The sequence below is a fragment of the Cannabis sativa genome, chromosome 3, assembly GCF_029168945.1.
Source record: "Cannabis sativa cultivar Pink pepper isolate KNU-18-1 chromosome 3, ASM2916894v1, whole genome shotgun sequence".
Taxonomy (NCBI): domain Eukaryota; kingdom Viridiplantae; phylum Streptophyta; class Magnoliopsida; order Rosales; family Cannabaceae; genus Cannabis; species Cannabis sativa.
In genome coordinates, this window is record NC_083603.1 from 20527859 (window position 1) to 20548831 (window position 20973).

A 20973-nucleotide genomic window follows, 5' to 3' on the forward strand; every position below is an offset into this window, starting at 1 on the left:
ATTAAATAGTTAGAATTGGCATTTAAAAGGTTAAATTTGAAAATTGGCGTTTTTGAGAAAATCAGATCCAGAATTGAGAAAACTGCAAAATTCAAGTAAGGCCCATTACTGTACATGGCCGGCCACTTGGTTTGAATTTTTAAACTGATATTTTCATTATTTTAATGCCAAATAATTCAAACCTAACCCTAGTGGAATGCTATAAATAGATAGTGAAAGCTTCAGGAAAACGACACTTAAATTTTCTACTTTTTCATTCAGAAAAAACTGAGCCTTCTCTCTCCCTATCTTTGGCCGAACCCACTCTCTCTTTCTTCCCTCTTAAATTTCGAAATTCTTAGTGTATGAGTAGTGCCCACACACAGCAAGTGATACCTCACTCATAGTGAGGAAGATCGTGAAGAAAGACTTTCAGCAAGAAGGAGTTTCAGCATCAAAGATTCAGAGAAAGAGATCCAGGTTCAGATATTGATAATGCTCTGCTACAGAAAGGAATCAAGGGCTAGATATCTGAACGGAAGGAGTCATTTAATTCCACTGCACCCAATGTAAGGTTTCCTAAACTTTATATGTGTTTATTTCATTGTTTTACAAAGTTCATATTTAGGGTGTTAATAAACATACTTGTGAGTAGATCTAAGATCCTGGTAAAATAAATTTCCAACGTAATCCTTAAAACACTTAACCCCGTATAAATGATATTTCAGCTTAATGTGAAATGAGATCTCCACCATTTATTTTTGTTTGGTCAAGCTCGAAGGAGATCATCCTTTACTTACTATTCGCCAGATAGAAGCTATAGATTCCATGTTTATGTTAGCGCTCCCACTCAATTGCACTACCGTGTTCCCAAAATGTACGTATCACCTTGACCTAAAAGTAGGCTTAAGTAACAAATCAAAGAACACGAATAGCCTCTTGAGATTGAGCCTAATCATAACAGGATTAAGATCATTTGATCTAGGATCAACTAGGCCATATTGACTTGAATAGATATTACGGGTTTAATAAATCTAAGTCAAAGTTCAATATCGGTCCCTTCCAATGCATACTCCATGCATCCAACCTGAGCTTTACTTTAACCAATGCTCTGGAAAGAACATAGCATTTCTCCAAATGCAAGTAAACTCTGTTGTAGATTATCATATCAGTAAAATCCTGTGTCTGATAAATCTAGGAAACTTTATTCACATAGTCATGTTTACTTTCCAATGTGTTGACAGCACAATAAATAGGATCAAGTATGTGAAAAGGGTTTCAGATGAATTTATACATTATATACATATAATCATGAAATAAATCATGTGAACCATGCAACATTAAATGTTATTTCTAATCTATATTAATAAGTAAATCTGATTATATTGGAATGAGTTTTATTTAGGGCATAAAACCCAACAGTTTCGGCTATAGAGAAAAGAATAGGAGGCTCAACTTTTCATTTGACAAAGTTAAGTGTGAATGAGAGCCATCACTATCTATTTATAGGTAACCACCTAGGTTTAAGTTAGAATTATTTGGCATTAAAATAATGAAAAAATAAATGATAAAATCCATTAAGTGTGGCCGGCCATGGGCTTTGGATAATGGGCCTCACTTATGCAATTTTGCTGTTTTATCATTTTTGCATCTCATTTTCTCAAAAATGCCAATTTTCAAATTCAACCATTTAAATGCCAATTCCAATTATTTAATAACTAAAAATTAATTATTAAATAATATTGTCATTTAATATATTTATTAATTAGACATATAAAGTCTCTTAATTAATAGGGTAAATGGCGGCAAAACCCCCAATACTTTAGTTTTGGTTTCACTAAACCCCCACAACCCAAATTTGTGCGAGTAAACCCCTAAAACCACTATTCTGTTAGCAAAAACACACTTCCATCGAAATTTAGCTGTAAAAAATTATATTGGTCCACGTAAAAAATTATTTAAAATTATTTAAAAAAATTAAAAAATTAAAGTAAAATAAATTTGAAATTAAAAAAAAATAATTATAAATAAAAATTATTTTTTTTTCTTTTTTCTTTTTCTTTTTCTTTCCTCTTTTTCTTTTCTTTCTTTTCTTTTTCTTTTTTCTTTCTTTTTCATTTTCACGATACCACCACCTTCTTCTTCTTCTTCTTCTTCTTCTTCTTCTTCTTCTTCTTCTTCTTCTTCTTCTTCTTCTTCTTTTCTCTCTCTGGTATGGCTGCAGGTAAGGTGCGACTAGGACCACCGAGCTGGAGTCGTTGCCGAGGACCACCAAGCTGGAGTCGTTGCCGAGGACCACCAAGCAAGCGTCGTTGCCGAGGACGAGGACCACCAAGCCAGCGCCGTTACCGATCGATCTCAACCACGTACCGCGAAGAACCACCGAGGACCGCTGGTTAGCCCTGATTCGATTCTCTCTCTCAACCCCTATTTGGATTTTTTTTGTGTTCTTTAGATTTAGATGGGAAAAGATAATAGTTGTGGGGAAATAAATTTAGGATTTTTTTAGTATGAGGTTTTGGGGCTGAGATTTTGTGTATATGTATGTATATGTGTGTGTTTGTTTATTTGTTGGATTTGGATTTGTTTAAAGTGATTTGAGTTTTTTTTTGTTTTTTTTTGTGATTTGGATTTGAAAAATAGGTTGTGTGGTGATTTTCGTGGGTGGTGTTTTGTTTTGATTTTTTTTTTTTTTTTGTGATTTGGATTTGAAAATAGGTAGTGGTGGTGGTTCAGTAGGTGGTGGTGATTTTAGAAATGGTGGGTGGTGGTTTCGGTGGCTGTAAATGGTGGTGGTGATAATTTGTGACTGAAAGAAGAAGAAGGAAGAAGAAGAATGAAAACTGAAAAAAAAAAAAAAAAAAATGAAAAAGAGAAAAAAAAAAAAAGAGAAAAAGAAAAGAAAGAAAATGAAAAAGAAAAAAAAAAGAAAAATTATTTTTTTATTTATAATTTTTTTTTTTTAAATTTTAAATTAATTTTATTTTAATATTTTAATTTTTTTAATATAATTATTTACGTGGACCAATAAAATTGTGCCACGTGTCCTCGGTCCAGTCCAACCTGGCAGTTAACAGCTAAATTTCGACGGAAGTGTGTTTCTGCTAACAGAATAGTGGTTTTGGGGGTTTACCCGCAGAAATTTGGGTTGTGGGGGTTTAGTGAAATCAAAACCAAAGTATTGGGGGTTTTGCCACCATTTACCCTAATTAATAAATAAACCTAGAATCTCTTGTTGGAATATTATTTTACCAGGATCTTAGATCTACTCACAAGTATGTTGTTTAAACATCCTAAATATGAACTTTCTAAAACGATAAATTAAACACATATAAAGTTAAGAAAACCTTACATTGATGCAGCGGAATTAATGTCTCCTTCCACTCAGATCTCTAACCCTTGAATCCTTTCTGTAGCAGAGTATAATCAAGATCTGAGCCCGAATGTCCTTCTTCTTCAAGTTTGATCCTTCACAGTCTTCCAATCTATGATTGAGTTACTGCTTGCTGTGTGTGGGCACTTACTCTTTCACTAGGGTCGAAATAGATGAAGGAGAAAAGAGGAGAGAGGGTTTCGGCCAGGTATAGAAAGTAGGGAAGGCTCAGTTTTTCTGAAGAGAGAAATTTCTGTCAGAAAAGGTTATTGAAAACTTGTGATTTGACTGAGCCATCACTTTCTATTTATAGGCAACTACTAGGTTTAGGTTAGGAATTATTTGGCATTAAAATAATGAAAATATTAATTTGAAATCCCACAATAAGTGGCCGGCCATGGTGTTGTATTGGGCCTCACTTGATTTTGCAGTTTTATCAAATTTTATCTTTATTTTCTCAAAAACGCCAATTTTCAAATTCTAACCTTTTAAATGCCAAAACTAATTATTTAATAACTAAAATACATTATTAAATAATATTGTCATTTAATTTAATTATTAATTAGACATATAAAGTCCATTAATAAATAAATAAACCTAGAAAACTCTTTTCTTTACAATTTCACCTCTGCTTAGTGAAAATTCATAAAATTAGACATAGTCTAACTTTAGAATTATAATTGATCAATCACGAATCAATTAATGAGTCTTACAAGCAGAATGTTCTCAACTAGAATGGGGACCATGGATCTATATGCTGAGCTTCCAATAAGTGAACCAAATTTACCAACTAAATTCCTACTTATTAATTCTTCGTTGAATCCACTCTTGGAACTTAGAATTGCACTCTCAGACTTATATAGAGCATATTGTATGTTCCACGATATCAATATACTATCTCATTTAACCATTGTTATAATCTTATTGTGATTTAAAGATCCTCTATATAGATGATCTACATCGAGATGGGATTTCTTTACCGTTCTCACCCCTCAATGTATTTTGCCCCTTAAAACACTTAGCTACCTGTAAATGGTGTTTAGTGATCTAATAATTAGTCAGTTAAACAAGAGCTCATCCATTTACTTCTATTTGCTAAGCTCGAAGGGAATCATCACTTGACTTCTATACACCAGTAGAAGCTACAGATTCCATATTTATGTTCAGCACTCCCACTCAATCATACTATCATGTTCCCAAAATATACGTATCACCCTGACCAAAAAGTAGGCTTAACTAATAAATCAAAGAACATGAATAGCACTCCTGAGTTGAGCCTAAGCATATCAGGATTTAGATTCTTTTAATCTTAAGATCAACTACTGATATTGACTTGGAAAGATATCTATAACGGTAAGTTTGTAATATCTTAACTTAGTTGCAATATCGGTCCAGTCCAATGTATACTCCATACATTCGAAACTAGTATACTTTACTAATGTCCTGGAAAGAACATAACACTTACTCCAAGTGTAAGTACACATCATCGCTGATTATTACATTAGTGTAAATCCAATAACACTGATGAAACAGGGACCAAAACTTTTGATTCATATGATCACAATCACATTCCACTGTGTTGACGATACTGTAATTGTGAATAAACATATGATCTGGATTTAACTGATTTTGTGTGTATGAATGTAATAAACATATCAAACATATTAAACCATTAGCATGTAGAATTCATGCAAACATCAATCACTTCAAATTTCTTATATTGATAACTAATCAGATTGTAAAGAGTTTTATTTTGGGCATAAAACCCAACATCTCTTTTCTTTACAATTTCGCCCTTACTTAGTGAAAATTCATAAACTAGACATAGTCTAACTTTAGAATTATAATTGATTAATCAAAATCAATTAACTGAGTGTTACAAGCAGTATGGTCTCAACTAGTATGGGGACCATGGGCCTGTATTTCCGAGCTTCCAATAAGTCGAACCGTATTTACTAAGTAAATTCCCTAACTTATTAATTCCTTATTGAATCCACACTTAGAACTTGGAATTGCACTCTCAGTCATATAGAACGCTCTATATGTTCCACGATATAGATACGTCATTAGTTATCCATTGTTATAATCCTAATTTGATCAATGATCCTCTAATAGATGATCTACATTGAATAGGAACTAAATTACCGTTACACATTCAATGTATTTTATCCTTAAAATACTTAGCTCCGTATAAATAATATTTTAGCGAAGTGAAATGAGATCTCCACCATTTATCTCTGTTTAGCCAAGCTCGAAGGATATCATCGTTTCACTTCTAAATTCCTATGGAAGTTATAGACTCCATATCTATGTTAGCGCTCTTACTCAATTATACTATCATGTTTCCAAAATGTACGTATCACCCTGACCTAAAAGTAGGCTTAACTAACAAATCAAAGAACATGTATAATACTCTTGAGATCGAACCTAACCATATCAGGATTAAGATCATTCGATCTAGGATCAACGGGTGATATTGAATTGAATAGATATTACGTTAAATTTTAATATATCTAATCAAAGTTCAATATCGGTCCCTTCCGATGTATACTCCATACATCCAATACTGGTAAACTTTGCCAATGCCCTGGAAAGGACATACCACTTATCCAAGGTGTAAGAATACCTATCGCTGATTATACCATGCCAGTCTAAATCCAGTGTTCTAACAAATCAGGGAATAAACTTTCGAACAGATAATCAAGATTATATTCCACTGTGCCGATAACACTATAATCATTAACAAATTCATATGTTCTGGACTTAAATAGAATTCATACATTATGTATATATAATCATGAAATAAATCATGTGAACCATGCAACATTAAATGTTACTTCTGATCTTTATTAATAAGTAAATCTGATTATATTGAAATGAGTTTTATTTAGGGCATAAAACCCAACAGATACTCCCTTAGTTCCTATCTTTTTGTTTTGAATTGAAAGTTGTGCAATATAGCATAAAAGCATAGTGCAGATTTTAACATCTTTTTATCTTTGTAAATTTGCCCTTCTTCAATTTTAAAAACCCTATGATCTGTTATTGTCTCTTTCTCTTCTTCATCCATTTTCTTCTTGTGTTCTTATGTTTTCTCAATTATAAAATGAGCAACATTGTCAGCTACTTGAAATATGTTTGACATTGATAGTGGTTATTTGTTTCTGAAGCTTCATCTTCATATTCTATATCTTAATACGATGGTTGGTTTATAATTTGTAAAACCAGTATTTGAACATCTGTGTTTTGTGTTACTGCTCCAATGTCAGCGAATTGTAGTGGATTTAGTTGCATTGCATGTTGTTGAATTGTTGTGATGCAAAGTGGAGAGTCACTCACTCCAAGCTGCTTCTTTCTAAGTTCAATGTAAAACAATTGTCAGGTGTCACTTATTATCTTCATTGGTGATGAACTTGGGGTTAGCTGGTAGTGTATTTCAATTGGTGTGTCACAGTTGATCTCATTTTTTTACCAATTCAACTAATTTTTTCAAAGAACAATTTGTTGGTATTAGCAGTCCAGTCATTGTGTAGTCCTGGTAGTTATTTCCATCTGTCTAATATCCTCCACATTGAATAACACTACACATATTGTTTCCATTCCTGAATAAATAACAACATATCATTTGTTTGTTTGTTTTTTTTTTTTTTTAAAAAAAAAACCTGTTTTGTATGCATCTTTATTAAAAAAAAAATAAGTTTCGTTTGTTGTAGTGTTATTATTTTAGTTATGGTAACTGATTTTTTATTTTAATTATGTTCAGTTGTTGTATAAAGTATATTGTCCAATAGTGTAGTTTATTTAACTGGTTTCATATTTGATTTATTTCAGTATTCAATGCAAGTTTATTTACAAATTTATAGTTTTTTATGTGATATTATATAGTACTTATATATATATATATTAAAAATTATAGTTTAACAATAATTTATATATACATTTTGTTTCTTTATAAGATGATGACAATGAAACATGTTATGATAAATATCAGAATGAGGTGTTTTAAATTTTTTCATAATTCATATATATATATAATCATTGAATATATCATGAAAAGATGATCATTTATTTGTATTATATCTAACCTTGTAATATGTGTAGATAGGATGATGTGAATTTCTATTGAATATTCTTCAATTGTTGCTACCGATGATGAACATTGGAGATGAGTTTGATTGTTGTTATGAGATTTGACTTGTGCAGATTGATTGTTGGAGAATTAATTGATCGGTGTGGAGAAGATGTTGATCGATGCTTGCAGAGTTCCATCGAAGAGAATTTGATCGCGATTTTATCTATTATATTTGCTCATATACGTATAGACAATAGATAAATATTAATTTTTTTTTCCTGGATATATTAATGTTAGTTTGATATATATATATATATATATATATATTTTTTTTCTTTTTTTTTTTGATTAGAAGGTGAAACTTCATTAACTTATAATAGCCAAATCGGCCATTATAAAAGAAGCCAAATCGACCATTATTAATATATTATTTTTAATATAATGAAAATATAATATGAAAATATTTTTATTAAAATATTAATCAATATATAAAAATAACAAATAATATAATTAGTTTTTTTTAAAAAAATATAATTATTCATTATTTGAAAAAACTGCTACTAAATATTCATTTCCTAAAAATTTTATTTTTGGAGGTAAACTCCAAATTTTTCCTCTATTTTCAATTTTGTACCTTAAGTACCGTAATGAGCCTTCTATGGCACAATTAGCACTCTCTCTCTCTCGTCTTCTTCCCCAAATTAAACTCTGTCTCAGCTTTCTCTCACAACGTAATCAGCTCACCTCACAGTCTCCACCTATCCTCACCCCGACAGACTCAACCCACCCAACCATAACCTCTGCTTCACACACAACGGCGACATTTTGCGTAAATGACAGGAAAAGGTTGAAGGCTTCTCTTATTAAAATTACCAAGCAAGCAACTCAGAAGTAGCAGGAGAGAGAGAGAGAGAGAGAGAGAGAGAGAGAGAGAGAGAGAGAGAGAGAGAGTGTGGAGTGTCGAGGTAGAAGAAGATGTTGTTCCAGGTAGGAGGACAAGGGACTCGTCCCACCTTCTTCGAGATGACGGCGGCTCAATAGCTTCCGGCCAGTCTTCGCAAACCCAACTTTTCATTTTTCAACACACTTTGTTTTCTCTACAGAATTTTTATTTCTGAATTTCTGACTAAGAACGGAAGCTGAAAGAAAGAAAAAGAAATATTATTGCCTATTGTAGTGCACTTCTGGTTCAATTTCAATATTCTTGCTTTGCCCAGTTGCCCAATTCGTAATAGCTTTCTAATTATGTATATATTGCTTTTGATTGTTAGCAATTGAAGCACTGCGATTAACTTAGCTCCATTGTTAAGGGTTGTGTGTCATTGTACTTTGTACTGGTATTGGCTTTGAGAAGACCCTTTCTTCATAAGGTTTTAGACTATGAAGATGAATTCTTTGCTTTGTTGATGCTTGTTCTTGAGACTCATAGCTTACGGACTACAGATTAATCTTTCTAGATTTCTCTCATTCATAAGCTTTTTTTTTCTTTTTTGAACAAATGAAGAATCCATATAATTCTTAAAATCTCAAGAACACATAATCCAGCAGATGGGAGAGCAAAAACAAAATTACCAGACCTCATTAAGTCTAATGGTTTACATGAAAATAAACTAGTAAATAAAAAGAAAACTTCTACTGACAAAATTCAAGAGCGTTTTTGGGTGACCTTCACTAATCACTTCTTGGTTTTCTTGGAAACCTCTGTTTGTTGGGGTGCAGGTGTGGGTGCAGCAGGTGCCTTTTCTCCAGGTCCCTGTGCAAACCGCTCCTCACGACAGGCAAGCTTTCTCTCCCTGCTTGCCTTGTTCTTAGCACGCTTAGCCTCAAATTGGTCAGACAAAGTCTTTTCTCTGGCCTTCTCAGCCTTAGACTTGTGAATACTCTCCATGAGCACTCTCTTGTTCTTAAATACATTACCCTTAACCTTCATGTACATGTCATGGTACACGTGCTTGTCAATTTTCTTCGACTCACGGTACTTGCGAAGCAAACGCCTAAGTACACGCATTCTCCTCATCCATAGGATTTTAGTGGGGAGCCTAGCCTCTCTGGTACCCTCATTCATAAGCTTTCCTTTTGCAAAACATAAAAGAAAAAACTATGTGGCAAGTGTGCTATTCTGTCTTGAGTAACCCAATCAATTCTATAAATAAAGTTTAGTATTATTGGCCTGAAACTCATTTCTTTTGCTCCCCTCACATTCTCTTTAGATGCTTCTTTTGCTGAATCCTTATATGGCTTACGAAGGAGAGCTGTAGATATTAAAGTCAAGAAGGACAATACTCATTTGAACTCAGGTAGTGGGATTCACCACTCTGGGTTAAAAAGGCGTCAGAAAGTTCTTTCAGTAGTATTTCTGGTACATTGTTCTTTCTTTCTGCAATATGTTTTGTCACAAGCTTCATGATTGGTATTTTTTCCTTTAATTGGATATTCTTGTAAATGTTCCATTCAAGAGTATCAATCAGCCTTTTTTATGTAAGAATTATTATCAACATTCTATTTCTGTGGCTAGCCTGTATAAAAAATTGTGAAATGAATATTTGTAGGTTATACTGCCATATTTGAAATCAAGATTGCATTCAATCTACAACAGAGAAAGGGATGCCACACTTCAAGCAACTTTATGGGGACATGAGGATGAAAGATTTAATGATATTAACACAACTGATAGAGGGGATGACTCTCTTGTTTCAAGTGCAACCACTGTGACAGAATCATCGCTTAGAGCACAGCTGTTGAAGAAGATCCAGAGAATTATAGGGGCTTGCTACCCATGGGTTCACGCTAGTAGCGAAGGTGTGTAGGCATAAATTTTCTGAGAAATTCTGTTTATTTTACTTCAGTGCCAGGAGTTATTATATATATGTGCAAACAGAAAAAATATTACTTAATTTGTTTGGTAGATCTGAAGTTCTTTCGGGGATTCGTGTAGTAACTTTTGTTAAAACAATCCTTTATGAGCTATATTTTTCTTGGCAGGGTTGTCATTTTCATATCAATTGTTATCTTTGTTGGATGCAACGGGATTCTATTCCTTAGGATTGCATGCACTTGGTATCCATGTCTGCCCAGCTACTGGACAAGAGCTGGTAAGATGCTTTCAGTCTTCTCGTCTTCGAATCAATGTGTTTGCACACATGTCTATCTTCATAAGAGTTAGAAGCTTAATTTTGACTCAATCTTCTTTCTATGAGTACTGTTCATCTACATTTTCGTTCCGGTTATATATATTTTCTTTTTCCTATTTATTTGCTCCAAAATGTTCAATTGTTCAATGTTGAATTATTTTTGAAATCAGAGTTGTAATTTTGTTTTGGATTGCCTACAAAGTTATGAGAAAATAAGTTATTCTCACTGTTTTGATGAATATGCACATAGGGTATTGTTGTGGGGCTTGATAATTTGGATGGTGTAATTCGTATAATAAGAGAATCTTCAAGCAATGCAGTTGCAACAGTTGGTCTAAAAAATGGTAAGCTTTCCATGCTCTTACATTTCATATAAATAAGTTGGGTAAACTAATTTAAGAGAATTATTGATGGCTTTCCCTTAATTTTGTCATCAAGAGTTTGATAATAGAGGTTGATATAGTAGTGACTTTAGTGTTGGTGCTTGGTGGGGTCTATATCATACCAATCATTGCTCACTACTCATTATTAAATGAGGCTACATTTGAGGAAATTTCCTAGCTATATTCAGCAGCAGCCACTCAAACATCTATTATTGGCAATGACGTCACTGTTATGTTGTTGTTGTAGTTGTTGTTGTAGTCTTATTCTTCTTCTCTGTTCGGATTCTTAAATCTTCATTGTTTGCAAGGACTTTATACTAATAAATGTAATTCTCTGCAGAGGAAAAAGTTTATCAATGAAAGTGAATCCTTAAGGGAGCAAATTTCAAAATTAGAGGAACTTTTGTAAAGCAAGTAGAATATGTTAGAGGTATATATTTACTATTCAAGCAATAAATAAATTTTGCCGCACTAATTAATTTTGTTTCTTAACTTTGCAGGCATATCATGAAGTATTATCTTTCAATATTATTTGGTGATAGTGTTTAGTGTAGTTCACTTTTAAGGTATATAGGAACTTGTTCATCTGCTAAACCAGACATATACATCGAAATAGAAGCATCAAAGTAGGGGCATATATGCTTTACTGATTTTTCAGGTGAGATTTTATAGTACTGTTATATTATGTTTATCTCCTCTCACTGCTGTAGATCCCTCTCTGTTGCAAGATAATGCAGAGTGGAACTTTCATAATGGCTAAATTGTAGTGACAGCTATGTATTGCTGCTGATTTTAATAATTTTTCTATAATTCTTTCACAGATCATGCCTACAGATGCTCAGAGGATGTTTTAAGAGTTTAAGGGGTTTGTGCTTCTAGCTTCTGAGTTGGTGCCAGATTAGGATAGAGGCTTCACATTCTTTTTTATGTTTGTTTGCCTAATTTAGTGTTAGTTTTTTTTTTTTATTCATTTAGTTTGGTTTGTATTGGGATAACTTTTTTCTATTTTCCATGTTGGCAACTCTGATTCATGGAGTTTGTTGTTGTAGTTCATAGACAATACAATTCAAGCAAGGATTATGTAATTGAATTTTTTATGATTGTCATTGTAATTTTTATGTAATGAGTAAATGTGTTCAATATTATTTAAATATAGCTTTTTGAATAATTTGTTTTTATTATATAATTTAAATGAATATATTTTAAATTAAAAGAAAAATAATAATTAGTTTTTATGACTAAATATTAGTCACTGAATAATTAATTTATGTAATTCTTTATTTATTATTGCCAACTAAATTATTTAGTCACAAAATATTAGCTTTTTCGTGACTAAATTTTAGTTGTTAAAGTTTACTTTTTTGGTTGTTGAAAGTGCATATTGGTATTTATGTGATCAATACATCAATCTTACTGTGATTAACTCTAATATATTTTGTAACTAAATTTTAGTTATAGAAAATAACATTATTTGTGACTAAATATATTAGTCACCAAATCTCTTCTACGACCGACATTCAGTGACTAAATGGTGACTAAAAATAATTAGTTACAAAAAATTTTGGGTGACTAATTAATGAGTTTTAATGACCAAAAAACTAGTCAGGGAAAATGGGTTTTTTTTTGTAGTATTGTCAGCTACTTGAAATATGTTTGACATTGATAGGAACTGGTTATTTGTTTCTGATGGTTCATCTTCATATTCTATGTCTTGATACGATGGCTAGTTTGTAATTTGTAAAACCAGTTTCTGAACATCTGTGTTTTGTGTTACTACTCCAGTGTCAGCGAATCGTAGTGGATTTAGTAGCATTGCATGTTGTTGAATTGTTGTGATACAAAGTGGAGAGTCGCTCACTCCAGGCTGCTTCTTTCTTAGTTCAATGTAAAACAATAGTTAGGTGTTACTTATAATCTTCATTGGTGATGAACTTGGGGTTAGCTAGTAGTGCATTTAAATTGGTGTGTTGCAGTTGATCTCATTCTTTACCAATTCAACTAATTCTTTTAGAGAACAATTTGTTGGTATTAGCAGTCCAATCATTGTCTAGTCCTGGTAGTTATTTTCATATGTCCAATATCCTCCATATTGAATAACACACATGATTGTTTCCATTCATGAATAAATTACAACATATCATTTGTTTGTTTTTTTTTTTTTAAAAAAATACCAGTTTCGTATGCATCTTTATAAAAAAAAGAGTGTCGTTTGTTGTAGTGTTATTATTTAAGTTATGGTAACTGTTTTTTTTTTTTTTTTAATTATGTTCAGTTGTATAAAGTATATTGTCCAATAGTGTAATTTATCTAAATGGTTTCGTATTTGATTTATTTCAGTATTCAATGCAAGTTTATTTACAAATTTATAGTTTTTTATGTGATATTATATAGTACGTACTTATATATATTAAAAATTATAGCTTTACAATAATTTATATATACATTTTGTTTTTTTATAGGATGATATGAAATATGTTATGATAAATATAAGAATGAGGCGTTTTAAATTTTGCATAATGCATATATATAAAATCATTGAATATATCATGAAAAGATGATCATTTATTTGCATTATATCTAACTTTGTAATATGTGTAGATAGGATGATGTGAATTTCTCTTGAATATTCTTCAATTGTTGCTGCCGATGATGAATATTGAAGATGAGTTTGATTGTTGTTATAAGATTTGATTTGTACAGATTGATTTTTGGAGAATTGATTGATCGGTGTGGAGAAGATGTTGATCGATGCTTGCAGAGTTCGATCGAAGAGAATTTGATTGCGATTTTGATTGCATGTGCGATCGAAGAGAGAAGAATTGAGAGTGTGAGAGAGAGAAGCTATCGTGAAATTGTAGAGAGAAAAAAAAGTGTAGAGAGTGCTTTTAGCTATTCTATTTATGGTTAGTTTTTAAATTTAAAGGAAAAAAATCTAATTTGATTTTTAGTATTTTTTATGGTATTAGAAATGTCATTTATGATATTTGTTTATTTTTTTGTTTTGAATGCCATATTTAGTGGCATTAAATTTTTTTTGTTATATATATATATATGTAAACTATAACATATGTTTCGTAAATAGTCCATAATAAAATGATAAATATATGTTTGATTTTTTTTTTTTTTAAAGTAGATTAGTCTATTTATATTTTTTTTTTTTAAAAAAAATTAGCATATTCATTGAAACTTGAAAACAAATTAAACCTCATATTCATTACAAAATAAGTTCATAGGTATAATGGAGATACTCATAACAGTTACGAACAAACGCCACGATATCATAGCCTAATGTAATTATCAATCTCTCATTTGGCTCTCCCTCCATTGAGGGATGAATACACTAGAATTACTTTTCAGTCAACCACTTGGCAGCCACCCTAATCAATTCACCCAGATATTTGTAATTGAAATAATACTCATGACATTGGAAAACTATTACAAAAGTTCAATGGAAAACATAAATTCCATTTCAAAGCCTACTATACCCAACCAAACGTGCTGTTATTACATTCTTGGCCGACCACTAATTTTGGTCTTCACATCCCTAATGAATTGACACAAATTTTTCTCTGATGATCCATCTTGAGCTAAGCTATTCTTTATTATCTCCTTCACCTTTGTTATTTTCACCCTCAATTCATCAGATGATTTTCCACACATCAGATTGTTGATTTTCTCTGCAACTTCAAACTTATCCAATGGTTTCTTGTCACAAAGATTGACCCCAATCCTCCAATCATCAACTAACAACTTCCTATTAGTCAATTGATCAGTCATCAACGGAAAACATAACATTGGGACACCATGCCACACACTTTCCAACACTGAATTCCAACCACAATGAGTTAAAAATCCTCCTATTGCAAAGTGCGAGATCACTTCAATTTGGTTGGTCCATGTCACTATTAAACCTCGGCCTTTCACCTCATTTTCAAACCCATTTGGTAAAACATATGGCTCTTCATAACTAGTTGCGTCAGGACGAAGAACCCATATGAAATTCACCTTGCTAAGCACAAGCCCGTGAGCAATTTCGTCAATTTCTTCCTTCCCACATGGAACAAAGCTACCGAATGAGATGTACAAGACCGATTTAGGGAGCTTGGAGTTGAGCCACTTAGTGCAATCTAACTCGGGTTTGAAGCTGGTTGGCACAAGAGAATTGGTGAAACTTGATGGAAATAGTGGGCCGATTGCAAACATGGGCTGCCTCTCTTGAATGGCCGAAATAGGCTCAAACTCAAGCTCATGAACAGTGTTGCAAAGAATGATATCGGCCCTTTTCACACTTTCGAATGCGTTGTTTATGACTCGATGCATATTGGTGGAGACATCAAGTTCTCTAATGTAAGAAGGCATGTCATTTGGCTCAATAGCCTTGATCCCCGGAATGTAACCAATAATGTCCTCTCTATTATCTATTTACAACAACGACACAAAAATCCATACATTATAAACAGAACGACAGCCTAATTTGATTCAACAAAAAAAAAAAAAAAACAAGGAAAGATAAATTAGTTTACTTACTGTGAGATGCGCCATAGTGACCATTCATTTTGAGGAGGTCCAAGTGATAGTAGAGAGAGAAGACTAGAGCAGGCTCAGTCCAAAACGACACAGAAATAAGGTCGTATTTCTTTGCTAATGTCGTTTGCCAGTAGTGAAAAGTATCGGCGATCAAGACAGAAACCGGTGGATCGGCCGATTCGACTAGGTGTCCAACGAGTTTGTCCATTTGAACCGGCAAATAACCCATGTGACCCTCTAGTAAGTAGCGTTCATGGTTAAGCATTCTGTCAAAAGATAAAGGAAAACCATCACTAACCGTTTTGTACCGAATATCCATACCAGCCTCGCGTGCCCCAGCGAAGATGTCGACGACATTGTTATCTATGTTGTTTTGGGAGGTGCTGGGGAGAGACTTAGTTATATGATGGTGGATCACTTGAGTGTTGACGAAGGTGATGGTGAAGCCCTTAGATGCTAGCTTGATTGCTAGATGGACGGCTGGGATAACGTGGCCTTGTAGGGGAATGGGAAAAACAACGGCGTGTAGAGCTTTTGGGGTTGTGGTAGTCTCCTTCGCATCCATGGCAGCTCTCTCTTAATATATAAATTCTTATAAACACATATATGTATATATACATAGCATATAGAATATCCCAGGCAACTATTGGGAGATCCTGCTAAACTCCTCAATGATTGCGCTAATTATTACTTTACTTAATACACCAATATAATACTATTGAAAAAGTATTATAATAACTTAAACTAAAATGGTAATAAACATAAAAGAAAACAAAAAGTAGTATATATAGAAAGTTTTGTTTCTGTATTGTAATCTAATTAAAAGCCCAATGTCTTTACTCTTTAGTAATGTTTTCATAAACTACTTTGGTTTTATAACAGTATATTTATTAGTTTGAATAAAAAGTTTTTTTTTTTTTTTTTTTTTGTGTAAATATATTTCGATATGTAATTATTTTCAAAACTAATTTTCGGAATAAAATTATACAAAAAAGTATATAATAATAGTATATTCAAACATGTTTATAATATAAGTGAGAAAGAGTATTATGAAAATTAAAATAATAATGATATTTTAAAGTTTATAAAAATAAGAAAATATATAATACACCATAAGTATTATTATAGATTATTTAATAATACTTTGATATAAGTGAGAAAATGTATTACAGTATTATAGATATTAATAAAGATAATACTTATTTAAATATATTAATGTATTAAAAAAAGAATTTTCAATAATACTTAAGTATAAGTGATAGAATACATTATGAAAAGTTTATGATCTTTGATAACACAGTTTTCCTTAATAAAGCTTTTTATAATACTTTTTTGGTATTACGAAAATATTTTTTCTTATAGGATGTGGCAACTATTGGGAGATTAGTAATGTTGTCTCTGATTTGGAAACTTTGGCTGTTTCTTTTGATTGCTGTATGTTTCCAGGCAGTTAAATTAATGGGCAATTTTTAGTAATATACCTAAAATGTAACAAAATTAGCAATATAACCTTCGGGCATTAATTGTAGCAAATACCGTTTATGTCCCTACCGAAAACGGAAACTAATATACGTGATTTTAGGAAACCACCGTCTTCTCCGGGTGAAGAAACAACCGACATCAACAGCCCAAATTTCCCTAAAAAAATGGAAAAAAAAGATGTGCAATACACTATTAGTAACTCCTATATATACTTTAACCTCACCAGGAAAATAATTGAAGCAATGTACAGAACCTCCATTAGAGCTCTGCAACTCAACAATCGAAGGTCCGATCTTGTGAAAAATCATCAGAAACTCCCGATTCCAGTAATCGAACCAAAAAAAAAAAGGTAACCGATTGTGAAAACATCCTTGATTTAACACCTACATCTGCAAAAAAAATCACATCGATCGAGCATGCCAATTTCCAAAAAAGTTTCAGATCGATCACCACAATTTTCACAAAAAAATAAGTCGATCGTCACCATAACGTTTCTCTAATCATCAAATACACGATCGAAGCTGTGAAAACTGAAAATTAGTTGATCACACTCTATCAGAACGTCGAATCTTCATAATCGCCACTGGAAAAACTCAACAACATCTTCGTTCCTCAAACAAAGATTCCTGCAGAAAAAAGCAACAAAACAGCTCCAACAAACACTCAATTTCTCCAAAGAAGCTAAGAAAACAGAGGTAATTTCTCTATAAATTAAAGGATTATCCTAACATACATTTGTAATTTTTCAACAGAAAAGTTAATATTTCATATAAAATACCTCATTATGCACATTCAACTAGACATGTTCTATTCTTTTTTCTGAAAATCTTTACATTGTTAATCTCAGACAAATGGAATTGATGACATTGGTGCTTTACTACAATGGTAAAATTGTGGATAAATGCATATACACTGATTATGAAGTCACAGGGATACTATTACCAAAAAGTTTCTCATACAATGACCTACAAACCAAAATTTGTAGTGAGTTAGACTTGAACAACAAGACACTAATCAGTATGGAAATCCAGTTTCAAATACGACCAACTATACCACCAATGAAGATCAAGGATGACAGTGGCTGCAGATTCTATGAGCAAATAAGGAAAAAAAAATGATGATGAGGCTGCATACCCATTACTCATTAACTTTTCAGTGTCTTCAGACCCCAACGAAAGTCTATCAGACAACAATTATCATGCATTCCCCACTCAACTCAAATAGACAGCAATGCTGAACCGTATGTACAAGAAACCGAAGAGTTACCTACAACAGCTCAACTTGCACAAACAATTGCAGAATATATAACAGACCATGTTGAAAAAGCAACCAACACAAGCTGAGAGAACACATCAAACATAATTACCGATCGAAGGGTTGAAAGCATACAAATTGGACAGCTTTATAAAGACAAAGACACAATGAAACTCGCCATAAGCCTTTATGCCATAAAAATGAATCAACAATACAAGGTAAAAAGGTCACCATCCAAGGACTACAGCCTAATATGTGTTGACAGTAACTGCAAATGGTACTTCCTAGCATCAAAACATGGCAAAACCGACATGTTTAAGGTCAGAAAACTCAATGACACTCATACATGCTCCCTAGAAATCATTTATGAAGACCATCCTCAGGCAACAAGTGACATAATTGGTGATTGCATCAAACGAAGGATCATAAACCCCAAAAGAAACTACAAACCAAATGACATTGTTGAAGACATAGCAGAAGATTATAGTATCTCCATCTCCTACCACAAAGCATGGAGAGCAAAAGAAAAAGCTACTTTCGACGTTAAAGGTAGCCCATATGATTCATACAATGAAATCCCCGGCTTCCTATACATGATTCAAAAATGCAACCCAGGTACACAAATAAACTTATAATAAATCAATTAGTAACAAAACAGTACCTGTTTCATAAATTAACTATATCATCATGTGTAATATTTGTAGGAACAATAACAGATCTTGTACAAGATGATGAGGGGAGATTCAAATACTGTTTCTTTGCATTAGTATCTTCTATCAAAGGCTGGAATCACTGCACACCAATAATAGTTGTGGATGCAACTTTTTTGAAGAATGCATATGGAGGTACTCTTATAGTTGCTTATGCACAAGATGCTGACAGACATATATTTCCACTAGCTTTTGCAATAGTCGATTCAGAAAATGATGCGTCATGGCAATACTTCATGGATAAACTCAAACAAACATATGGGGAACGGGAAGAGCAATGCATAATTTCAGATAGACATGAAAGTATCGCCAAATCAGTGAAAATGATATCTCCCAACTTGATGCATGGGGTATGTTGCTTCCATCTATTCCAAAATATAAAATCAAGATTTAGAAAAGGAGGAGATGAGCTGAGAGATGCATTCTATTGTGCAGCAAAAGCATATAATCTTGCTGATTTTGAAGGATTCATGAAAGAAATAGACACCATAGACAACCGAATTCGTCCTTAGTTGACAAATGAAGTTGGCCTCAATAAATGGACAAGGGTTTATAGCACAAACAAGCGTTACTCAACAATGACCTCAAATATATCAGAATCCGTGAATTCAGCCTTGAAAGAAGTAAGAGAGTTACCCATTGGCACACTACTAGAATGTCTACGCTGCTTGGTTCAAAGATGGAGTTGGACAAACAAAAATAGAGCTCTTGCTACACTCACAACACTAGCAAAAGGACCAGAAAAGGAACTCAAAGACAAATTAGATCGCAGTAAAAAATTGCAGGTAATATATCTTTTCAACAATTCTTCATTATAACATGTGAAAAATACTTAACAGTTACCTTCCTATAATTTTACAGGTTGAAACATCAAACCATGCCATATATACAGTCAATGAGTTAAAAAGTTCGTACATAGTAGACATTCAAAAAAAGACATGCACATGTCAAGGATTCCAATATGACGAAATGCCATGTTCTCATGCAATGGCAGTAATATCAAAAAGACACTTCAAATGCTACAATTTCTGCTCTTATTTCTCCACAAAACAAGCCTTCCTTGCAACATACAAAGAAACTGTGTTTCCAATAGGTGACCGAGACTCATGGGAGTTACCTGATCATATTAGACAAATTGAAGTACTGCCACCAAAGCACAAAAGACCAGCAGGAAGGCCAAGAAAACAACGGTATAAGACCGCAATGGAGAAAGCAACACAGAATCAATGCACACAATGCTTGAAAAGAGGACACAACCGAAGGACTTGCAAGAATGAACCATTGGAACCATCCGCAAAGAGAAAAAGATACTAAATAGACATTGAATTCCTACAACTACTAAATAAACATGAACAATACGTTCCAATTACTATCTGCAACCAAATTTCTTCTTTTTTCATGTATGTTCTGTTTGAATAATTCAACATCAAATAAAGATTTCCACATGGAAAATTTGAAGATACAATCATTAATCTCATATAAGAAACAGTTACTAATGTGTACCTTAATTATAATTAATCTCATAAAAATACAGTCACTCTTCCTATGCCATACCCAACTGCTAATTATAACTCCTGTAAAAAAATAAAAACTAAATAAATAATAGAATCACTTTTTTATAAATAATTCAATAATATCAATCTTTAAAAAAAAATAATGAACATACATACAACAAAACATTATAAACTTCAACAAAAATATCACACTAAAAATCCAAAATATATATCCAACATAATACTTTGCCAATATCCATTATAAGGCAAAAAATAACAAAACAAATCGTACTTAGTCTTAGAAACACAAAAAGGTACTAAAAATATCCAAAAGAGTTACTATATTGTAACTATTTACAAACAATCCAAAAAAGTTACTATGCATTTTCCAATCTGTCCACTTCTAAACCTAAGCCTTCATTTCTGTCCACTTCTTCCAATCCTCCCTGGAAACTCAGATTCAGACTCGTACCCATTGATCTCCTTCTTCTTAGCATGAACATACAGATCCACAACAACCTTGTTTCTAAAGAACTTCACATCTAATGGATTTGGAAGTAAATCAATCG

The 20973-nt window shown here is 32.6% G+C and overlaps 5 protein-coding genes across 5 annotated transcripts; 3 read left to right on the top strand and 2 right to left on the bottom strand.

Moving 5' to 3' along the window:
- Nucleotides 1-8973: 8973 nt before the first annotated feature.
- LOC133035669 (large ribosomal subunit protein eL19y-like) lies at nucleotides 8974-9644 on the bottom strand. Its single transcript, XM_061111756.1, has one exon. It carries the CDS (start codon nucleotides 9487-9489, stop codon nucleotides 9100-9102), a length of 390 nt encoding a protein of 129 aa, XP_060967739.1. The 5' UTR covers nucleotides 9490-9644; the 3' UTR covers nucleotides 8974-9099.
- Nucleotides 9574-12038, top strand: LOC115709058 (peroxisome biogenesis protein 12; the record flags this gene model as incomplete). Its single annotated transcript, XM_061112423.1, has 6 exons — nucleotides 9574-9783; nucleotides 9974-10223; nucleotides 10407-10516; nucleotides 10806-10899; nucleotides 11279-11596; nucleotides 11760-12038. Coding segments are annotated over 5 exons (684 nt in total), but the record flags the coding sequence as incomplete, so codon positions are not given.
- Nucleotides 12039-14128: 2090 nt separating this feature from the next.
- On the bottom strand, nucleotides 14129-16217 carry LOC115709000 (UDP-glycosyltransferase 86A1-like). The gene is made up of 2 exons (XM_030637021.2): nucleotides 15466-16217; nucleotides 14129-15356 (listed from the first exon to the last, which is right to left on the bottom strand). The coding sequence occupies exons 1-2, from the start codon at nucleotides 16028-16030 to the stop codon at nucleotides 14443-14445; spliced, it is 1479 nt and encodes a 492-aa protein (XP_030492881.2). The 5' UTR covers nucleotides 16031-16217; the 3' UTR covers nucleotides 14129-14442.
- Nucleotides 16218-18368: 2151 nt separating this feature from the next.
- Nucleotides 18369-19423, top strand: LOC115710937 (uncharacterized). Its single transcript, XM_030639287.2, has 2 exons — nucleotides 18369-18816; nucleotides 18906-19423. Exons 1-2 carry the CDS (start codon nucleotides 18369-18371, stop codon nucleotides 19421-19423), a joined length of 966 nt encoding a protein of 321 aa, XP_030495147.2.
- Nucleotides 19072-20678, top strand: LOC115709288 (uncharacterized). The gene is made up of 2 exons (XM_061111757.1): nucleotides 19072-19696; nucleotides 19773-20678. Exons 1-2 carry the CDS (start codon nucleotides 19490-19492, stop codon nucleotides 20223-20225), a joined length of 660 nt encoding a protein of 219 aa, XP_060967740.1. The 5' UTR covers nucleotides 19072-19489; the 3' UTR covers nucleotides 20226-20678.
- Nucleotides 20679-20973: the final 295 nt, after the last annotated feature.